We start from the raw sequence: 24993 nt of genomic DNA on the forward strand, positions 1-24993 counted from the left end.
ATGCAGTTAATCAACTCTCCATCGTTCCTCCTACCACATGTGCCAATGATGCCAAAAAGGGGGAAAAGCGACATCATGATGATGATAAGGATGACGATCATCCAAGGGAGAACACGAGAGAACGCTCTCCATCTCATGCACCAAGAAATTCTGGCAAAGAAGTACAAATCCTCCATCCAAGTCTCGTGGTCACCATCCTTCCCAGTCAAGATATTATTCTAATCGTGGTCATTCTCAACCCAGATCACAGACTCTCAAGCCTCGTCAATCCTATGGCTCTGAATAACAATTTGTATTTGCTGGGCTCTCCAAGAGAGAAAAGGCAAATCGAATGCAGAAACTCATGAAGGATAAAAAAGTAACTATGGATGGAGTAGGAAACTTTGTGGAGTATAGACCTTATGAAGAAGGCAGTGGAAAACGTTTTGAGGATTGCAATGTTCCTACCTGGCTGAAGACAAAGGACAACTACACTAGACAACATCGCATAAGCACCCAAAACGAAAGGATAAAGAGACAAAATAGAGAACTATGGGAGAAACACGAAGAAGAAGCCCGAATGAGAGAGCATGAACTGAAAGAAAGAGAGAGAGAGAGAGTAAAGAAGCTTATTGAAGATCTCACGAAAGTAACCAAACACTCTGAGCATGGTGTCATCTACAATGCAGCTTTCAAAGTGCATGCCGAGTCTAGAAAGAGCTACAAAGAAGGAATGAATGCTTTTGAAGTCATCTCTTGGTGGAAAGCTGGAGTAATTTGATGTTATCACATCTTTGCTTGTTATTATAGTTATTTTGAATCATCTCAGTATTTAAGTCCTTTAATTTTGCTTATTTAATACATATTTTCCTTGCTATTATCATTTAATTATGGTTCACACTTGTTTTGAATGTTTTACGGTGTTTGTTAGTGTTTTTGAACCATTTTAGGTCAAAGATATGAGCAAGGGAAGTTCAATGATGAGTTTTGAGCAATTTTGGACGAGTTCGGAGCCCAGTGGACTCGACGCGTCGAGCCCTTGGCTCGACGCGTCGAAATTTTCCAGTAGCTAACTAATTCGCGCACAGGAAGTCTCGACGCGTGGAGAAAATTCTCGACGCGTCGAGAGAATAGGCGTCTATTTCTGGGATAAAAACAGACGCTTAAAGTGGCGCAGCTGGGCGAAATTCAATACAAGCGCGAGATCTCTTTTCCTAATATCAATTGCGCGGATTTCAAGGCTCATATCTCCATATTAAAAGTTAGCAATTCAAGGAATCTTCCAAATTCTAAATATCATTAAAGACGACAATTTCTTTATTTAAATATAGGAATTATAATTTGAGTCCAATTTGGTACAAGATTCCTCTTTCATCTCAACTTTGTACCCACTATAAAATCCCTACTTCCTCAACCCTAATGTGGGAGACCAGGACCGAGAGAATTCAGAGATTCTTGGAGACAAGAAGGAGAGAAATCAAGAGCCACAAGTTGTCTTGGAAAGCAAGAAGAAGACTAGGGAGATTTGGGAAAATCGTCTGGTTAATTCTTGTACTCTTTTGATGATTTGTAATTCTTTATTTATATTTGCTATGTATAATTTAGTCATGCTTGGCTAAATTCTTTAGAGATTCTTGGGTAAAAGTGTTTATGAACCTATGTGCCTGAGCTCTCAGTTTCTTTAATATATTATTATTTGGGTTTAATACTTGTGTTGCAATCGTGATAATATTGTTTGATGCTTGTAATTAATGGCCATAATTACTAGCTTCATAGCCATGTTTGTGTCACCAATGGGAGTTGGGGCATAAATTAGGGCACACACGATTGCACCTAATGGTTGGTCCTTGGGAAAGGGGAACTTATTAGGGGAAGTTTATTCTAGATTGTTGCCAATCGGGAGATGGTAGTAATTAGGAATAATTGAATGCTGATCTTTGATCTTATTGGGTGTTTAAGCCATGGGAGTGGAAATTCACTAGGAATAGAGATTACGGGAGTAATTCGATTCCACTTTGCATTCCCACACAAATCTTAATTCCAAACTAAATATTGCAAACGATAATTGGCACTAGGTGATTAAATACTTGAATCCCATGAATCTCAACTTCTCTCTAATTGTTTTCAAAATCCTGAACCTCTGTTTTATTTTATTTATTTTATGCCAATCAATCATCTAAGTAATTTTTAGGATTAGCTCTAATGAATAAGTTAGTAACTAGTGCTTGATACAACCACTTCCCTGTGGATCGATAACTCGTACTCCGAGAATTATTTGTTTGCAAATATACTACGCATCAAATTGGCGCCGTTGCCGGGGAGGTGGTGCTTCTAGTATTAACATTAGTGAAATCTTTATTCTAGGAGACTAGTCCATTTTTTTTATTTTATTTTATTTTTATTTTATTTTATTTTGCTAACCCATAACAAGTTCATTGTTTTGAGTGTGATTAAGTCTATGGATAGATATGCATCCCAAGGAACCATGCCACCGTTTTACCCTCCTTCTCAAGGTTATGAGATGAGTTGGAATATGAATCGAGAATATGGAGGAATGGAACAACAATTCCCTTTCTCAAATTTTGCCAACTCTAGTCAAGGATATTATCAAGAAAGTTCATATCAAACATCACAACTCCAATGGTGCTCATTTTGTGGTGGGAATCACTTTGTGGAAAATTGTTACACGCTCAACCCCACTAACCATATCCCTCAACAATCTACTCAAGGATTTTGTGCCAACATGAGTCAAGCTACTTATCAAAGATGCACACCACCTACTCCACAACCCTCATGGTGCATGATATGTGGTGGACCTCATGAGGCGGAAAATTGCTTTATCATGGATCCCAATTACAAGTATCAAGGGCAAGCTCAAGAGTTGTCGTACCAAGAGTTTCAACAAGACTGTCAATCACTTGACCAAATAATTGAGATGAAGTCCAAAGAGACCAAGACAATGCAATTGTGCTCGAAATATCTGGAGTTACAAGATCACATGAATGCTCAACTTGATCGCATGAATGCTCTACTCGATCACATGATAGCTCGACAACAAGATTTGACAATTCAAGAGCCACTTCAAGATTCATTTAATGGAGAGGTTCTAGAAGAGTTGCTCTTGCCAAATGAAGGTCATGAAGTTGAGAGAAATAAAAAGGATGATGAGGATCTTAGGGAGGGAGATGAAGAAATATTTGATAAATGCATTGAGATGGAGACACCAAGCTGGGAGGAAAATGTAGAGTTGCAAGGTAATGATGGCAATGAACATATAGAGAGTTGCCCATTAGATGAGGAAGTTCTCAATAGAGCACATGATTTGAATGAGGATGTCTCACCAATGGAGAACACTTCCCTTGGAGAGAACTTCAGAGAAATTTTGAATTTGGGAGGCATTGGAGTTCTTAAGGATAATGGCACACATTTGCCTATCTATATATCCAATGATTCCCAATACTTGCTGGTTCATGTGAATGATCCGAGACTCTCATTACTTGTTGAACAAAAGAGTGATGAAAAAGAAGGAGAAGAGAATGGAGGCATAATTCTTGATTCGGGCAAATGTGGTTCCTTACATGATGACGTGAAGGGTTCGAGCTTAAGAGAGTTTATAAATGGACACCACTTGAAGAAATACTTGGAAGAGAAAGTTGATGGAATGAAGGGGATTTTTCTTCTCCAATCACCTGATGGCTAGAGAGGTAACGTCGAGCTAACGACGTTAAATTTAGCGCTTCATGGGAGGCACCCCATGTTATCTTTTATTACTTTCCCTATTTATTTATTGCTTTCTAGTTTCGTCTTATTTAGTTTTATTATTTTCTAGTTCGTGATTATTTTATTGCTTTTTAGTTTTCTCTTTTCTCTTGTTCTCCTTTTCTTTTATTGTGCATCAGGGATGATGCAAAGTTTTAAGTGTGAGGGGGAGGAATCATTAATTTGGGGATATTTCTAAATTTTTAAAATTTTTGCTTTTGCTTGGATGACTCATATGCTATTTTTGGTGAATAAGTTACTTGTCTTAGCATGCAGTTACAATTACTCTCTCTTGTTGGTTTGTGGCTTGTTTTAGTGGTGCTTGCTGCATCTCAATTTGTGATGGATGATTTGAGGTGTAACACATATTTGATCTATTCCCTTGCCAATAGCTTTGTTAACCACTTAATAATTGGATTAATTCTTGATCTTGTGTTTTGCATTGATAGTGAAGGCTTATGTGAGATTCCGGTCATGGGTGTTTTGCTAGAACTTGCCTCATTACTCCCTAAGTGATGTCTAAGTTTTGCATGTTTTGAAGTGATTTAGGCCATTTTTGTTTAGCCATAGCCTTTAAACCTGTCCCTATATATATTTTTATCCTTCGTATCCCCGTTGTGCCTTTTGTTTGTTTAAATAAGTGCTAAGCACTTATCCCCTCTTTGTGATTGTTTTTCTTTGATTTACCCCATTATTATAACCCTTAACCCGTGGCCAAATATTTCCCTTCCACCCTTGAGAGAATGAAACTTTTATCTTTATCTTTTCCGTAAGAAGAGTTTTATGGAGTTGTGCTAAAAAAAAAAAAAAAGCAGCTAGTGTTACAAATGTTCAAGTGTGGGGGTCATGAAAGTTTGGATTAAAATTATCTTGCTATATCCAAAAGAAGTCCAAAGACAAAGAAAAGAATGAGAAAAAAAAAAAAAAAGATTGAAAGTTTTTGAGTTTGGATCCCCACTTTACCAAAGAGTTGCTAAGTTCTTAAAAGAAATTTGCTCCTTGGAATTATGATTATCTCATCTCTTCCAAATTTTGAAAAGTTTAGATAAATTGTGACATTCTCTCTTTTTGATTAATTTTTCCATACCACTTCTTTGTTAGCCATCACCCGTAGCCCCATTACAAGCTAAATAAAGTCCTATTTGATCTTAGCATGCATTCTTAGATTTGATCTAGGGGAGTATGAAAGGCAAGCCTAAGGGATCTCATTCATGAACCGTATCTTGCATAATCTCAACTGAGTATTTGTGCACATTTGATCCTCACATGCATTAAATTCTTGGTGCTTGGTTATTGGCTTGGAAATGGGTCTCTTATGTGCCAAACTAATTTGATTCTTGAAGCTTGTTGTTTTGTAGCAAGTGGGTTGGTGGTTTGAAAGGTTGTGCAAGAGAGAACATGAGTAATTTGTATGTTTTGACTTGTGATTTTATTCCTTAGTTTTGCTTGAGGACAAGCAAAAGCTTAAGTGTGAGGGGGTGATGTTATCACATCTTTGCTTGTTATTATAGTTATTTTGAATCATCTCAGTATTTAAGTCCTTTAATTTTGCTTATTTAATACATATTTTCCTTGCTATTATCATTTAATTATGGTTCACACTTGTTTTGAATGTTTTACGGTGTTTGTTAGTGTTTTTGAACCATTTTAGGTCAAAGATATGAGCAAGGGAAGTTCAATGATGAGTTTTGAGCAATTTTGGACGAGTTCGGAGCCCAGTGGACTCGACGCGTCGAGCCCTTGGCTCGACGCGTCGAAATTTTCCAGTAGCTAACTAATTCGCGCACAGGAAGTCTCGACGCGTGGAGAAAATTCTCGACGCGTCGAGAGAATAGGCGTCTATTTCTGGGATAAAAACAGACGCTTAAAGTGGCGCAGCTGGGCGAAATTCAATACAAGCGCGAGATCTCTTTTCCTAATATCAATTGCGCGGATTTCAAGGCTCATATCTCCATATTAAAAGTTAGCAATTCAAGGAATCTTCCAAATTCTAAATATCATTAAAGACGACAATTTCTTTATTTAAATATAGGAATTATAATTTGAGTCCAATTTGGTACAAGATTCCTCTTTCATCTCAACTTTGTACCCACTATAAAATCCCTACTTCCTCAACCCTAATGTGGGAGACCAGGACCGAGAGAATTCAGAGATTCTTGGAGACAAGAAGGAGAGAAATCAAGAGCCACAAGTTGTCTTGGAAAGCAAGAAGAAGACTAGGGAGATTTGGGAAAATCGTCTGGTTAATTCTTGTACTCTTTTGATGATTTGTAATTCTTTATTTATATTTGCTATGTATAATTTAGTCATGCTTGGCTAAATTCTTTAGAGATTCTTGGGTAAAAGTGTTTATGAACCTATGTGCCTGAGCTCTCAGTTTCTTTAATATATTATTATTTGGGTTTAATACTTGTGTTGCAATCGTGATAATATTGTTTGATGCTTGTAATTAATGGCCATAATTACTAGCTTCATAGCCATGTTTGTGTCACCAATGGGAGTTGGGGCATAAATTAGGGCACACACGATTGCACCTAATGGTTGGTCCTTGGGAAAGGGGAACTTATTAGGGGAAGTTTATTCTAGATTGTTGCCAATCGGGGGATGGTAGTAATTAGGAATAATTGAATGCTGATCTTTGATCTTATTGGGTGTTTAAGCCATGGGAGTGGAAATTCACTAGGAATAGAGATTACGGGAGTAATTCGATTCCACTTTGCATTCCCACACAAATCTTAATTCCAAACTAAATATTGCAAACGATAATTGGCACTAGGTGATTAAATACTTGAATCCCATGAATCTCAACTTCTCTCTAATTGTTTTCAAAATCCTGAACCTCTGTTTTATTTTATTTATTTTATGCCAATCAATCATCTAAGTAATTTTTAGGATTAGCTCTAATGAATAAGTTAGTAACTAGTGCTTGATACAACCACTTCCCTGTGGATCGATAACTCGTACTCCGAGAATTATTTGTTTGCAAATATACTACGCATCATAATTGCAGGAGCAAACATTCGGGAGGCTTACAACAATTACATAAGTCTCAACATTCGAGGAAAACACGAAGATCTAGTCAAGACAAATCTAATCAGGATCTTCAGAGAACGAATCAACAAGGAGATCGACACCAATAGAATGCTCAAACAGCAGGAGGAAAGGGACATTCGTGAACGAGAAGAAGCTAAGCTACAGAAGTCGAATCTTCTAGATCTGTAAGATGCCTATCTTTATGTTTATCTTAAAAAGTTTTTGTAATCATCTTTTTCCTTATATAAAGTACTCGTTGTTACACATCTCGTGTCACTTGTCTGAGTTACTTGTCCTTGTCTTACTTATTATTTGCTTTTATCTAGAAAAGACTTGTAAACTCTCGAGTATGGCTGACTTGTAATAGAAAATCCGTTATGGAACCTTTTATCAGCCTTATAAGAAGAGTATAGGTTTTGGCATCATCAAAAAGGAGGAAATTGTTAGGAACACTTGTATTAGGATTTTGATTATACCAATGTAACCTAGAAAGTAGACCCCTAACCGTTATCATTTTTCATCGCCGCTTTCATCTTAGACGAAAGTTGTCATAACTCACATGTAATTCGTGTTAAGCTAGTCAAACACACGAAGACGAGTTATGTTTAGTTGTTAGGGTTATCAAGACGAAAGAAGACACGAAGCATGAAGCAACTGCAACGAGAGTTAACCAGGAGTTGTCATTGAACACGAAAGGACAGTCTTATTGATGACAATCCTTCAAGACATTCCTTCTCATCAATAGCAAGAAGAATGTCTCCACTGTCTGACTTGACAACATCTTAGGAACAAAATGACCTCAACTTGTGGTACACGCATACCAAGGAGCATTAAATGAAGATGTACTATTTCCTGAAGCTAAAGGACAAAACCCTAAGGCTCCCCATGCCATCAACGGCTACAAGGTACAACCTCATTAATGGAGCATTTAATGCGGGAAGCTCCCCGGTCCTTACCCACTGGACAATAGGTTTGAAAATTTCATCTCCCTCCAACGGGTGGAATTTTCCTCACCTATATAAACCCACCTTCATCAACTTAGAAGGTGCTGGTTCTTATCACTCGATCTATCTATACGCAAAAGCTCTTAAACGCTCTCAGCTCTCTCAAGCTTTTGTGAACCAGTGTTAAGGTGCAAAGATACTTGAAGAAGTTCATTGATCTTCATCTTACACCTTAAAGAAGTCTTGCCATTTGTACGAAGCAATCATTCCTCATCAGTCAAGACTTCATCACGTTGGAGAAATCAGAAATCACTTTCTACCAACCTCAACTCTGAAGAAGACGTTGATAGAGGCGGAGTAAACTCGAGGAGTTGAAAAACCTACGAAGGCTGTCCGGCTTAGTGATCAAGGAAATCTTTGTGTAATTGTACTAACGAGTGATAGTGCAATCCTTCCATAAGTTGTGGAAGAAGAGTGGAGTAGGCAAAGTTGGCCGAACCACTATAAAACTCTCGTCTCCCTATCTCTTTACTTACGCTTTTCATTTCTGCATCATACTGTTTTCACGACATTACCGAAAGTTTTCTTTATAACAAAAACCCGTGCAAAGTAAATAAACGAACTTAATATTTCCGCTGCGCCAAAACACCGAAAGGTTGTTTTTAGGGCAAAACACGAAGAGAGTCTATTCACCCCCCCCCCCTCTCTAGACTCTCGCTACAACTCTATCGGGACCAACACACACTAAATTGAGTGTTATTTTCTTCTTCTTCCATTTTCATATTTTCAAATTGTGCTGGACCATTTTAATTTTGATTGTTTTACTATGGAATTTCCTTCATGATGTTTGTATAAAATATCTCATGCTATTTTGGCTATATCTTGTTAAATAATCCTTTATGCGCTATAACTTGAATGCGGAAGCACAATTAACAATGATCGCATGTAAATCAAATCAATCAACTAAACAATGTTCATGATCATGGATTTTTAATTAAATGGAAAAGATAGAACTTACTTGGCTCCATTGAAGAAGTAATCTCTAAATTGAATGAATCAAGAATATAATGCTTCACCTCTCTGATCCGTATTCCTTAATCACCTCCTGATGATACGGAGACTGGAAAACTTAGAGATTTGAAACTGTTAAGATCCCTAGAGTTTTCCTGGGTATTTATAGATGTGATGAGAAACCCTCTTTCAAGAGGAATGGGGAACCTCCTTTAGGAATAGAAATCCCTTTAGGAATGTGACCTCCTTTAGGAATAGAAATCCCTTTAGGATTGTGAAACCCATAACCTTATCCATTATACATCTTTTAACCCTTATAAACTTAAATTTTAACAGAATGAGAGGGAGGGAATTTCACCCAGTAATTCCGCCTTTACACATCACTGATCATCAACGTGAGTACCTTATGGAATTACAACCTTTATTATATAAATCATTGTTAGGAAATAATTATTTCTAACAGTCTCCCACTGATTCATATGAGCATGACATCTTAATTATATGAATCAACGTTAGGAACAAATTATTTCTAACAATCTCCCACTTGATTCATATATGCGTGACTTTACAATTTTCAATCCTTAATTTGAGCTCACTTAATATGAAAATGTAAAAGTCACCACCTTATCAAACTTTATTACCCGAATCATGGCGGTTACAGGCCTGACATAGCGTCCCGCTCCCTTTCATGTATCACAATTAATAAGAATTCGAACCATAATAATAAGGTAAAATCCGAAAGTACCTTATTCCTTATGTCTTAAACAAGACCATTGTTATCACTTCTGAATTATGCATAAATAAGTGATCAACATCAACCATAACAAAATCAAAACCTGAATAGATATCTAAGAGTATCATCAACCTGATGTGCTATCAAACATAAATCCATACATGTATGGCAGAGTTAACCGTTATACAAGGACTTTACCAGTATGCCCATCCTTCCAACATGGCCAATGAAGGTCATGGGCGCCAATCCCTTAGTCAATGGATCCGTGATCATAAGATCGGTGCCAATATGCACTATTGATACTCTTTTGATTTTGTACCTTCTCCTTAATAGACAGAAATTTCAAATCCATGTGCTTGGCACCACTAGTATATCTGTCGTTCTTTGAGAAGAACATAGCTGCTGTATTATCATAATGAATCCTCAATGAAATTACGCAGCCATGATTATTGAATTGTAGCCTCAAAGCATGCTACAAATTCTGCATTTATAGTGGAAGTAGCAATGACAGGCTCCTTCACACTCATCCAAGATATTGCTCCATGAGCAAGTGGAAAAAAATATTCGAATGTGGATTTTCTGGTATCTAAACATCCGGCATAGTCTGAATCCGAATAACCTATAACCTCCAGGTTATTCGTTCCTTTTATAGGTGAGCATGTGGTCCTTAGTGCCTTGTAAGTATCACATGACCCTCTATGCAGATTTCCAGTTTATATCTTTCTAAAACTTTGTTAATGTGAGTCTTCCAGGATGAACCTAAAATCCCATGTGATCTATTACGGAATATTTCTTATTCCAATCACATATGAAGTCTCACCCATATCCTTCATCTCAAAGTTCTTAGAAAGATATTCCTTAACATCACGCAACATCCCTTTATTATTAGCAGCAAGAAGAATGTCGTCAACATGTAATACTAGGATTACAAACTTGCTTCCATTAAACCTTTATGTAGATACACTGATCAACAGTGATCAAAACCAAATGACAATTTCAAGTATCATTGTCTAGAAGCATGTTTTAATCCATAGATCGACATCTTCAATCTACATACCAGATTTTCCTTTCCTGTGGCCATGAAGCCTTGCGGCTAATCCATGTATACTTCCTCTTTTAATTTACCATTCAGAAGGGCAATTTTAACAACAATTTGGTGGAGCTCAAGAACAGAATGAGCCACCAAAACCAAAATAATTCTCAAGGAGAATTATTATCCTGTATGGCTTAGTTAAATGAGACTGGATAATTATCAATGCTCAAGTCACTTTCATGCTCAAGTGCATAAACAATATAGTCATCAGGAATGGCTGATCTTTTCTATCTAGTAGATCTCCTTAATGCCACTTCCTGCTGAGACTTCACTTGATCATCATCTTGAGTTTCAACCTCATCTTCATTTACAATAGCTTCCTCATGTGGAATTTGAGCATCTAGTTGCGGTTGTTCCAAAGTATTTCCATAAGGCTACACTGCACTGCAGCAATAGGAACAACAACAGGAAAAAAGATCACTTGATGAATCTGTAACCATCAATGACTCCTTAATCTCAACATTACGAGCTCCCACACTCCCACTGACTTCGCCATTTTAAATGAAGCGAGCATCACCAGACTCAACAATCCTCGTACTTATGATTAGGACAATAAACATGTACCCTTTAGACCTTTCTGGATATCCAATGAAATAACCACTAATGGTTCTGGATTCCAATTTATTTTCATGTGGATTATATATCATCACTCCAGCTTGACAGCCCGAATGTGAAGATGCCTCAAACTAGGTATCCTTCTTGTCCACAGTTCATAAGGTGTTTTTTTTTTTAAAAAAAAACAACCTTACTAGGAACCCTATTGAGTAAGTATGTTGTTGTCTTTAATGCATATATCCACAATGAAACAAGCAATGTACAGTTATTGACCTTACTCCTAACCATTTCCCTTAGAGTACGATTTCACCTTTCTTCCACACCATTTTTGATGTGGTGTGCCTAGCATTGTGTATTATGCACAAATGCCCTTAGATTCGAGGAATTTCTTTAAATGGGTCAGGAATTTGCCCAACTTTTGATGTTTTCCCATAATACTCATTACCATTATATGATCTAATTGTCTTTACCTTTCTATTTAGCTGACTCTCAACTTCAAATATGAATGTCTCTAGGACATCCACAGACTGAGATCTTTCAGGCAGTAAATAGATGTAATAGTACCCAGAATGATCATCAATAAAGGTAATAAAGTATTTATCACCGCCCTAAGAAGAAACATCCTAAAAGGACCACAGATATCTGTATGTATTAAATCAAGTAATCACGAGCTTCTTGTGGCTGAGTACATGTCTGACTTGCTTTACCTTTATGCAATCGACACATGCATCATCCCAGTCAGTAAAATCCAATTGAGACAAAATTTCAACTTTAACAAGTCTCAATATCCTTTATTTGGATATATGATTAAGCCTTTTATGCCACAAGTCAGTTGAAGATTCTTTTAGTGCACTCCTTTTAACACAAACATCACATTAAACAAGGAATTAACAAAGTCATCATTAAGATTGAAACAGTATAGTGTATCCAACAAAACACCAGAACCATAAAGGTTTTTGTTGATACGAACATTTGTCTCCAATCTTAAAGTAAAAACCCAATGTTTCCAACCTAGCTGTTGAAACAAGATTTCTAGAACAATTTGGGACATACAGACAATTCTCAAGATCAAGGCAAAAACTTGTATCCAGCTTAATTCTGTAAGTTCCAATACCTTCAATTCTAGCTTTCATCATGTTTCCCATGAAAAGACACTTTTCATTTTCCATGTGAGGTTAAAACATCAAAAATCTTGCTTAATGTTATAAACATGTGTTGTAGCACCAGTGCCTAACCACCAAGTATTAGAAGGATCCTTAACAAGATTGAATTCAAAGCATACTGAAACTGAATGTATACTTTTATTTCCATCCAAGCTTTCCTCTTCAGGCATTCAGCCTTCTTGTGCCCAGGTTTGTTACAGAATCACCTTGCACCTTCATAGGATGCTTGCCCTTCTTTACTACTTTTAGATTTGCTGCTATTATCACTGACATTAAAACGGTCACCTTATAGCGTGATACGATAGTGTTCACTGCAAACATTTATCTCACATTTATCAATTGCTTTGAGTAACAAACCTTTATTCAGACTATAATTTATAGACCTTAAGTTTATATTTAAATCCGCCTTTGGGTCAAATTTAAATACAATGTCAATTTACCGACATGCATCATTCACACATGCTTGAATGAGACTATTCATCAAGTTTTAATTTAATATATAGGTCATCTTTGGACATGCACTACATATTAACAAAACAAGAATCATAATCTCCTAAATTGTCATTAATCACATGTCTGATCTACCTTTGGGCAACTGCTAGAACCATGTGTTAATGATCACAAATGTTTATCAATCCTTTAGTGTCATTCAACGATGCAAAATACTTGTGTACGATAAACATTTGTAAGCATAAATAATTATTTAGCTATTTCCTTGAGTGGGCCACTTTGGTGACTAACACACTCGCCTTATGCTAATAATTTATTTATGAGAATAAACTTTAATTTATGTTGCAAACATAAACATACATGATCATTTAGCTATTACCATGAGTGGGCCGCTTTGGCGACTAACACACTCGCTTTATGCTAATAATTCATTTATAAACATATATATAAACTAATGGTGAATATAACCTCCAACCATAATTGATCCCAAATGAGTCTATAATTTAAAGCAAGTCCTTAATGCCTTAAATAAACCAAACGGCTCAAATATAAACCCAAATTAAATGAGCCTAGAATTTAAAGCAAATCCATAATACTTTAAATAACCCAAATAGACTCAATTTAATTGGCCCAATAAAATAATCCATCAACAAGGTTACCTCAGCCGTGATGCACCCACTGTCCGCCGCCTCTTTGCCCGGTTGTCGGCATTGCTCCACCGAGAAGCCAACTTTACCGTTATTGCCGTATCTCTCCGTTGCCCACCGATTGATGGTGAATTGATTCCATTGATTACACATATATATATATATATATATATAAACAGTACATATATATTCCATATATAATATATATACTGTATCGTACATTCATTTATATATAAACATGCAAATCAATAGCTTATATATATAAACAGTATATATGCACTCAATGGTTTTAAACAATACGCACAGTACATATATTGCATATTCAAGGCAGAGAACAATTTGATTCCATCGTTCCAACGAATTGCAGTACACAAATCATATACAGTGTGCATATATTTTCCACTGATTACAAACTTTCATGTATTTGAATAGTACATGCACAAACATATATGATTGTTGAATGAAGACAAAACAAAATTTGTCTATACACGGTACGTATACAAAGCAGCACACATCCATATAATAAGTTCATCATCAACGAACACAAACCACACGACAGTGACAATACCTTATAATTAAAAATCCCCAAATATCATGAACCCTAATTTTAGTGATTAATCAATTTACAAGCAGGCTCTGATACCAAATGTTAAATAATCCTTTATGCGCATAACTTGAATGCGGAAGCACAATTAACAATGATCGCATGTAAATCAAATCAATCAACTAAACAATGTTCATGATCATGGATTTTTAATTAAATGGAAAAGATAGAACTTACTTGGCTCCATTGAAGAAGTAATCTCTAAATTGAATGAATCAAGAATATAATGCTTCACCTCTCTGATCCGTATTCCTTAATCACCTCCTGATGATACGGAGACTAGAAAACTTAGAGATTTGAAACTGTTAAGATCCTTAGAGTTTTCCTGGGTATTTATAGATGTGATGAGAAAACCTCTTTCAAGAGGAATGGGGAACCTCCTTTAGGAATAGAAATCCCTTTAGGAATGTGACCTCCTTTAGGAATAGAAATCCCTTTAGGATTGTGAAACCCATAACCTTATCCATTATACATCTTTTAACCCTTATAAACTTAAATTTTAACAGAATGAGAGGGAGGGAATTTCACCCAGTAATTCCGCCTTTACACATCACTGATCATCAACGTGAGTACCTTATGGAATTACAACCTTTATTATATAAATCATTGTTAGGAAATAATAATTTCTAACATATCAGTTTCACAAATCAGTTTAAAATTTTTGTCATTCATTGCTCCAAAAATAGCATTAATGGCTTTGGAGTTGTAAACAACATGCTTGATTTCATCATCTGCGTAGTCCTCTGTCTTCAAAGATTCCCTTTTCGGCTATTGGAGGACTCCATCACTTTTCGGCTGTTGGAACTTGGCTTAAGGTTGTTGAGTGGCCCATGCCAAACCATTCATTTAATTTCTTGTAAAGGACCTTGGCGGTATAAGGATGGGGTCGGTTGGTTTGTACACATCGTTCCCACTACTGTGGCTCGGCTATAGGCCTTTGCAAGATGAGAGGTGAATACCAATTTGGTTTGCATGCTTGATGAATGGTGTGAGAGTGTAACATTCCTTGGATTAAAATTTTGAGGCTTCCTTACTATATTCCTTGAGTAATTTAGTAGGGGTGATGACTAGCATATTTATTACATAATGTGGGGGATTTCACCCACTCCGTTGGCATGACACTTATCTTGATTGACCTATGGATGAATTAAGTTAACATTGAGTAAGGTTAGGTGTATCTTTGACACTTATGTGATCATTGGTTTGATTGAAACTTTCTTGAGGGCAAGCAAGGCTAAAGTGTGGAAACTTGTGATAAGTGTCAAAGCCGCACACTTTTAAGGTTCATTTGGGGTGAATTTTAGGCTAAAAAAATCCTTTGTGTAGCAATATTGTGTCAATTAGCTATGTTTTGCAATATATTGGATATTTCCAACACACTTTACGCTTTATAAAAACGTCCACGCCAAGCACAACGTGCGTTGTGGCACATGTTGAACAGAATAAGTTCCCAAAAAACGCACGTTGTCCGAGAATTGAAGGCTGCGTTGAAGGGGTTGCGAACGGAAATGAAAGGGGATGCTATTTAAACTATTTTAGATCAAATTTGTAAGGGGGAGACACAATTTTAGAAAGAGAAATAGATAGTTTAGCATTTAGAATTAGAGAAAAACACTTTGAGTTCTAGAGAGATTGATTGAATGAAGAGCTTAACAAACACCATTTCAAGAGATCTTGCAAGAGTAGATTTCATTTTCCTAATCTACGTTTGGGTATACTTTCTACTGTTTTCTATTTATACTTGCCTTGCTAGGGTTAGATCTATGAATGCTTTTATGATTTCCGTGTCTATTGTAGGCTAGTCTTGTTAGGGTTTGGATTCTGAAATGTGTGTTGATGAGGCTTCCATGACGTAGTTCTCAAATTAGGGTTTGATTGATTTAATTGCTTCTATGTCTTGTTGTTGAGGTTTGTCTTGTATGGAACCTAGTAACTTGATCACCTCCTATGGTGTTTGAGTGATTGACCTATGCTAGGTCAATCCAAGCTCCTATCCTTAGCATTTCCTAGCTCAAGGAACCCTACGAGGCTTGGTTTGGGGGGGGGTTGAAGGCAAGGTATTCGACGAAAGGCTTAGGTGAAAACCAAAACAAAGTCCTAGTAGTCTTAGTTATGAAAGGACGTAAGCCACTCCCTAGACTTACCAATGGCATCCTCTTTCCCTATGACAAATTAACCCCTTAGCATGTTCATCCACACTAAGCAATTCAACCCTACTTATCTTTCATTTGTTCATTGTTTGTAAGCATTCATTTCATTAGTTCACTATGACATTATTAGATTTTGTGCGCTTGACATGCTTGCAAACATTATCGATATCGTTACTTTACAAAATTAGCAACTCAAGGGTAAATGCGAGCGGCCATCCCTTGAGAACGACATAATCCGGGATTCATCCCAACACAATTCACCTAACACGATGAGAGCGAAAAAATTGCATTATCAAAAGGTGGAAGGCGTGGGATTTCAACAAGCCCCGCGAGCAATTGGATGAGGCGGAGTTGCATATTTTGGATTTGAGACAAAAAACACAGTGACATTTTCATAATTATTATCGATTAACTTTATTATGCAAACTTGAACATTTAAATATGCAATCTTTAACAACTAATTAAATACAAAAACCTGGTAAATTTCATAAAATTAATGAAAAAGCTAAATTTTAAATCTAAACTGTAAATGCTTGATGCTAAGCAGCAAAATGTGAACGATTAAGCCAAATAAAACAAAAAATGCAGTCATAAACTCTAAAATCGAAACACTAAGTACAATGTACTTTTGTATTTTTTCAAGTGTAATCTTTTAATACTAAATGTGCAAATTGTTAGTATTAAAGATGTAATGCTGTAAAATTTTGAAAATTACAGATTTTAGTGTTCAAGTTTTCTTGGTAAAGTTGGTGATAATTACGAAAATATCACCACTTTTTTTTCTTAAATTGGATTTGGTACATCCAACTTTTCCAAATGTAAGGTTACGTTGAGATTTGTTATTAGTTTTTTCCAAATACTTGTTCTCGTATGATTATATATATATATATATATATATATATATATATATATATATATATATATATATATATATATATATATATATTGTATATTGTGCTTACTTTGGTATAAACTTAAAAATTTATTCATACCTAATGTATTAATTATTCATTAATATTTTATTTGGCAATTACACGAGGTAAAAACCAAAAAGCTTTGGGGTTTGTATCAAGTGATATATAATTGCACAAAATAAAAGCTCAATTTTTTAAAAAATAATTATATCGTATGCAAGAGGCACCGGTGCTATGAGCAATAGAGTTTACAAAATTATTTATAATAATATTTTATAATTATTTATCTGTTATAATTATTTAGAATAATGGCCATTAAATTATTAGTCCCTTCATTTGCCATCTATTTAATCAATTGTTATGTTATAGAATTGAAGGGTTGTATGGATTATTATATAAAGAGTTGAAGGCTTAATGAAATGATACACCTACATGGTTGTTATGCTCTAAACTTTGGTGTTCTTCTTCTTCTCCCTTTTTTCCTCTCTTTACGTATACAAGCACACAAGCATATATATATACGAAACTCCGGGCAAACTACCGTGCAATCATCACGCGAGAACCAATGAGTTAATAGGCCAAAACATAACACGTTATCAGCACGAATCGCCATCATATTCCTTGGTGAACGGTCTGTCCGGAACCCGTTATAATACATGTCTTTATACTAGGAAAGCATGTTCATAGGATTCATATAATACATGTTTTATATGACACATGTAGTTTCTGTACATCTTGATTTGATTCTGAAACGCATGATTGATATGATAAATATTTTTCTGAAATTTGAAATATGAATTGCACATATTGGCTCATATATATGAATTTCCAATTCATGAATATGTATTTCCAATTCTATATCCTGCGAATTGAATGAATGTATGAACACAATATGGCTGGTTATCTTTCCTAATATATTATATTATATTGTCTAGATAAGTATGATATTGTATATGTACGCATAGTTTGTATATATGTTTGCAAATTCTTGAATAAGGAGTTCTAAAATCTTTGTCTCTTCGGAAGAAATGTACGTACTGCATATTTGGATGATTATATTTGATCCTTTGTATTCTTGAAATTTGCTTCCATATGATAAATAATGTGTCTATATAATCCACTATCTGATTGTATATATTTTCCCCAAAAATAGATGTTTATATCTTTTGTGAAAATTTTGCATCTAAAGAGTTTTAATTCCTTATCTTTGTGAAAATAGAATATCGTTCATTAATTTTTTTTGAATAGCAATTAAAATTAAAATGGTTTGTTTCTTTAGATAAACTGTTTTTTTTTTTTTTATTTTTTGGATGCATGTCATAATTGAATTATTTGGATGTATGTCATAATCGAAATTTTGTGCGCAAATATTTAACCTTATATGTACGCATGTGATATATATATATATATATATATATATATATATATATATATATATATATATATATATAGATTTCTTATTTATTTTGCTTCTGTCAAAAAAAAATGTTATTTTGCTTCTACAGTGTGTGCACTGTTCGTACATTCAAAATTGTTTTTTTTTTTTTTGTCTTGCCTTATCCCTCTTGATTAAGTATTGTATGATGGAAGAATTGATTACATATACATAGCAAGAATAGATTTCTATACGTTTTGTCTTTTATTATTATTTTTATCTCTAAGAATTTACTTTCCTTATTCATTCCTATTAAAAATTCATTTTTTGCTTTGTACACATGAATTTTGATAATGTAATGTGCGTACACAATATAATGTATTGATAATGTATGACGCGCATAAGAGCATCCAAATTAAATTGCATAGATGTTGTTGTTAAATTACGTTAATCATGGCTAGTTTGTGATTTATTACTGCAATATGAGCATGTTACTAGTAAGGTTGCTATGCTTCAATATGGAATTTTCCCTCTTGTTTTAAGGTCCATTTGGGGTGAATTCTAGGCTAAAAGATCCTTTGTGTAGCAATATTGTTTCAATTAGCTATGTTTTGCCATATATTGGATATTCCAACGCACTTAGTGTTATGCTTTACATAAACTTCCACGCGAAGCACAACGTGCGTTTTGACGCACGTTGGGCAGAATAAGTTCCCGAACAACGCACGTTGTCTTAGAGTTGAAGGCTGCGTTGAAGGGGTTGCGAACGGAAATGAAAGGGGAGGTTATTTAAAGTGTTTTAGATCAGATTTGTAAGGGAGAGACACAATTTTAGAAAGAGAAATAGATAGCTTAGCATTTAGAATTAGAGAGAAACACTTTGTAGAGAAGATTTGATAGATCCAAGCTTAGTTCTTGAGAGATTGATTGAAGGAAGAGCATGACAAACTCCATTTCAAGAGATCTTGCAAGACTTGATTTCATTTTCCTAATCTACGTTTGGGTATAATTTCTACTCTTTTCGATTTCTACTTGATTTTCTAGGGTTAGATATATGAATGCTTTTATGATTTCCGTTTCTATTGTAGGCTAGTCTTGTTAGGGTTTGGATTCTGAAGTGTGTGTTGATGATGCTTACATGACTTAGTTCTCAAATTAGGGTTTGATTGATAACATTGCTTCTATGTCTTGTTGTTGAGGTTTGTCTGGTATGGAACCTAGTAACTTGATCACCTCCTATGGTGTTTGAGGGATTGACCTATGCTAGGTCAATCCAAACTCCTATCATTAGCATTTCGTAGCTCAAGAAACCCTACGGGGCTTGTTTAGGAAGGGGTTGAAGGCAAGGAATTCGAGGAAAGGCTTATGTGAAAACCTACGCAAAGTCCTAGTAGTCTAAGTTACGAAAGGACGTAACCCACTCCCTAGACATAGCAATGGCATCCTCTTTCCCTATGACAAATGAACCCCTTAGCATCTTCATGCACACTAAGCAATCCAACCCTACTTATCTTTCATTTATTCATTGCTTGTTTGCATTCATTTCATTGTTCACTACGACATTTTTAGATTGTGTGCGCGTGACATGTTTGCAAACATTATTGATGTCGTTACTTTCCAAAATTAGCAACTTATGGATAACTCCGAGCGGTCATCCCTTGAGAACGACATAATCCGGGATTCATCCCAACACAATTCGCCTAATAACACGATGAGAGCGAAAAAATAGCATTATCAAAGAGGTAGAAGCCGTGGGATTTCAACAAGCCCCGCAAGTATTTCAACAATCCCCGCGAGCAATTGGATGAGGCGAAGTTGCATGTTTTTGACTTGAGACAAAAAATGCAGTGACATTTTCATAATTATTATCGATCAACTTTACTATGCAAACTTGAACACTTAAATATGCAATCTTTAACAACTAAATACGAAAACCTGGTAAATTTTATAAAATCAACGAAAAAGCTAAATTATAAATATAAACTGTAAATGCTAGATGATAAGCAGTAAAAAGTGAACTCTTAAACCAAATAAAACTAAAAATGCAGTCATAAACTCTAAAATTGAAACCCTAAGTAGAATGTACTTTCGCATTTTTGCAAGTGCGATCTTTTAATACTGAATGTGCAAAATGTTAGTACTAAATATGAAAAGCTGTAAAATTCTAAAAATTACAGATTTTAGTGTTCAAGTTTTCCTGGTAAAGTTGTTGATAATTACAAAAATATCACCACTTTTTTTCTTAAATCGGATTTGGTACCTCCAACTCTTCCGAATGTAATGTTACGTTGAGATTTGTTCTTAGTTTTTTCTTAAATACCTGTACGTTATCATATGATCATATATATATATATATATATATATATATATATATATATATATATATATATATATATATATATAACTCGTACATTGTGCTTACTCTGGTATAAACTTAAAAATTTATTCATACCTAATGTATTAATTATTCATTAATATTTTATTTGGCAATTACACCAGCTAAAAACCAAAAAGTTTTGGGGATTGTATAAAGTGATATATAATTGCACAAAATAAATTTTATTTTGTTTTTGTTTTTGTTTTGCTTTTGTGATGTTTGACATTAGTTGTAATTTTTGAATAATTGGGTCCATGCGTATAACGATTAAGAAACTTTTACAATATACAACCTCGAATAATTAATAAATATATTTTTATATTAATTTCATGTTTTATATGAGACTCAAAATTTCTATTATATTACAAATTCTAAATTTTACCTACCAACACATGACATGGCATTATATATTTTCATTATATAATTATGAATTTAAGATCCGAATATACAACCCCGAATAATTAACTAAATTGATTAAGAAGCCGTTTCAATATACAACCCCGAATAATTAACTAATACATTTAAATATTAATTACATATTTTATATGACAGTCAAAATTTTCATTATATAACTAATTCTAGATCTCACCTACCAACACATGAGCTGGCATTATAGTTTCTATTACATTATTACAAATTATCGGACTTTATTTTGTGTGTGGTGTATGAAATTAGATAATATTTTGAATAGTTGGCTCCATGTCTATACCGATTAAGAAGCAACACAATATACAAGAATGAATAATTAATAAATATATTTTTATATTAATTACATAAATTTTATATAACAGCCAAAATTTCTATTATATTACAAATTCTAGATCTTACCTAACAACACATGAGCTGGCATTATATAATTCCGTTATAATATTACTATACGAATTTAAGATTCAACATACCAAGTTGTGAAAATCTTTATTGATTATTCCAAATTAGAGATCCGACATTCCAAAAAGTTGTGAAAACATATATTGATCATTGAGTTGTAAACTTCCAATTTAATTTGTATTTATTTTAGTAGCATAAAAAATTTCCAATATCGAATTGAAAAGCGTTCAAGGAATAACAACCATACCCAATTATAAATAGACCACTATGCTATCAATATACTTTGTCTCTACATCTTTTGTGAGGGAATTATATTTTTCTTGAAAATGTCTAGCAATAATGCCAATAGAAGGGTGGGTAGAGGTAGGCAAAGGATTCCCCTATCTAGAATTGAAAGTGAGACTAGTCGTAGTGTCACCTTCTCGAAACGCCGCAATGGTCTTATCAAGAAGGCCAATGAGATATCCACACTATGTGGCGTGGAGATTTTGTTGGTGATTTTTTCGTCTTCTGGCAAGGCTTATACTTTCAGCAACCCTGGTATGGATGCCATCCTAACCAAATATTTTGGTGCTAATCCTACAGCACAACCCAACCCTGCCAAACAAAACTTGCGTGCTTACCGTGAAGCCTTGATGCAAATCATGTCTTCCCAAATTAATTACCTGGAAATGCAGATTGAAGAAGAAATGAAAGTAAATCAAGCTTTGCGTGAGGCCGAAAAGGTCAATCCTCCTATTTCTGAACTTCCATTGTCGGAGATACCATCCATGAAACACAAAATGGAAATACTTCGATCTCTTGTTCTGCAAAAACTAATGCAAGTTCCTGGTTAAGCTCATCTTGATACAAGCAGCTTATTTGGCTATTCACAATTTGGAGCGAATGACAATGTTGGCCCAAGTGGTGGTGCTAGTGCGCAATAAAGAGCCAGTACGAAACAAATGATGATGGAGGGACCTAGTTAGAAGCAATAAGATATTTATGAATTTTATTTGAGTAGTATATCTCTATGTTTTCTCTGCATTTTATTATGTTTTTAAAAAGTTATTACAGATGATCAATATGAATGCAAATTTGCATTCTTTATATCTTTTAATATTTTTCAAGTTACTGTTTTGATATTTTAATAAATTATTTATCAAAAAAATAGCTGGAGTTTACAATGTTATGAAAATTAAGGGTAAAATTATTTCTTTTCAAAAAAAAATAAAATAGACAAAATTATTTGACCAATTACCCTTTTTTTTAACTTACAATGGAAACTAAATAAAAGGCCAAAATACCTGTGCAACTATGTTATTATAGTAAATGAAAGGAAAAAACTGTGGCATGCCATCAACAAAGATATTTTCTTTTGGGTAGTAATTAAATGGTACGGAGTATTATATTACAATACAGTAAGTATCTCATGCAGACTCATCAATAGCCAATATATCGATAGAGTAAGTTTTGTTTACCTATTAAAAAAAAGAGATGATCTATTAAGAGATAATATGAACGCAAATGTGCGTTTTGGATATCTTTTAATAAGAATATCTTGAGTTTACATTGTTATGAAAATTAAAGACAAAATTATTTGACCAATTACCTTTTTTATTTTTAAGTTACAATGGCAACTATAGGAGTGCTATTAACGCACATTATAGTAAATGTAAGGAAAATAAAGAGTGACATGCCGTCAACAAAGATATATTCTTTTGGGTAGTAATTAAATGGTACGGAGTATTATATTACAATACCCTTTTTAGATGTAATTAATAAATTGTGGTAGTATCTCATGCAAACTCATCAATGGTCAATATATCTATAGAGTAAGTTTTGTTTACCTATTAAAAAAGAAGAAGAGGAGAGCAAAAATAGAAATTTTCAAGGTGAAGAAATTTCCATTAATTCTCCAAGAGCTTAATTAATACTGGCTATTGCACTTAAATTTTGTAAATATTGATTATTTATCAATATTAGTATATTTGAATTTAAAGAACATCGAGGGTGATGTTCGGTTTAAAGTGTGAAAAGGGAAGCACCATGTGCTTAAATGTCTCATGTTACTTAATTGATTCTTTGGTGCTTGATTGACGGGTGTATTGGATTTGGAGTGTGCGTCATTGTTCATATTATGTGGTAAATGTGGTAGTGATGTGCCCGTCCAAAATTTTTACTTTTGAAATATCCTTTGGAAGCTATACCCCCTCTACACCCGAGTGAGGAATTTCATAGATAAGCCATCTAGGTTTATATTTGATGCATGCTTGTATGGTTTCACCTCATATCTTGCTTAGACCTTAGTAAACGATCTCTCGAAGTGGGAGTGTGTGCTTTCGAACCATGGAAATATACGAGAAGCAAGGTCGGGATTGAATCTAATTTTGGCAAGGTATGGGGCAAAAGGTGAAGCCTTGAGGAGAGAAGTGAGGAAATTCCCTTATCCCAAAAGAAAAATAATGAGTGTTGAAATAGGGAATGACAATGAGAAAAAGGCAAAGACCAAAAATAAATGGTCGTTCCGTGAGATAAGAAAAGAGGTAAGTCATCTCGCTAGGATTTGGGGCAATTCGATTATGCTGTTTTTGAAAAAGCGTAGAGCTCTACATGAAGTCGGTTGTCCCTATGGCAATGTCTTAGGAGATGAGAAAAAATAATAGAGCAAAAAGAGGGAGTCATTGCTTATGTCGGGATTATAAAAGACTTCCTCGGGTAAAAACATAGAGATCTAGGCCGCGGGAAGTTGATCCTTGGCATAAGGGTGGAAGTAGGTGAGAACCAACGCTTAAATCGGGATCGCAAAAAGTTTCCCTGGGGTTAATACACGGAGCTCCGTGCCAGAGGATTTTGGACCTTGGCTTAAGGTTGGTGAGTGGCCCATGCCAAACCATTCATTAAATTTCTTGTAAAGGACCTTGGCGGTATAAGGATGGGGTCGGTTGGTTTGTACACATCGTTCCTACTAGTGTTGCTCGACTATAGGCCTTTGCAAGATGAGAGGTGAATACCAATTTGGTTTGCATGCTTGATGAATGGTGTGAGAGTGTAACCTTCTTTTGATTAAAAATTTGAGGCTTCCTTAGTATATTCCTAGAGTAGTTTTGTAGTGGTGCATGACTAGCAAATTTATTACATAATGTGGAGGATTTCACCCACTCCGTTGACATGCCACTTATCTTGATTGGCCTTTGGATGAACTAAGTTAACATTGGGTATGGTTAGGTGTATCTTTGACACTTATGTGATAATTGGTTTGATTGAAACTTGCTTGAGGGCAAGCAAGGCTAATGTGTGGTGATAAGTGTCAAAGACGCACACTTTTAAGGTCCGTTTGGGGTGAATTCTAGGCAAAAAACAATCCTTTGTGTAGCAATATTGTGTCAATTAGTTATG

General features: G+C 34.8%; 1 protein-coding gene across 1 annotated transcript; it reads left to right on the forward strand.

Moving 5' to 3' along the window:
* Positions 1-21941: 21941 nt before the first annotated feature.
* On the forward strand, positions 21942-22451 carry LOC109192154 (agamous-like MADS-box protein AGL61). The gene has a single exon (XM_019342742.1). It carries the CDS (start codon positions 21942-21944, stop codon positions 22449-22451), a length of 510 nt encoding a protein of 169 aa, XP_019198287.1.
* Positions 22452-24993: the final 2542 nt, after the last annotated feature.

The sequence above is a fragment of the Ipomoea nil genome, unplaced genomic scaffold (assembly GCF_001879475.1).
Source record: "Ipomoea nil cultivar Tokyo-kokei standard unplaced genomic scaffold, Asagao_1.1 scaffold1769, whole genome shotgun sequence".
Lineage (NCBI taxonomy): Eukaryota > Viridiplantae > Streptophyta > Magnoliopsida > Solanales > Convolvulaceae > Ipomoea > Ipomoea nil.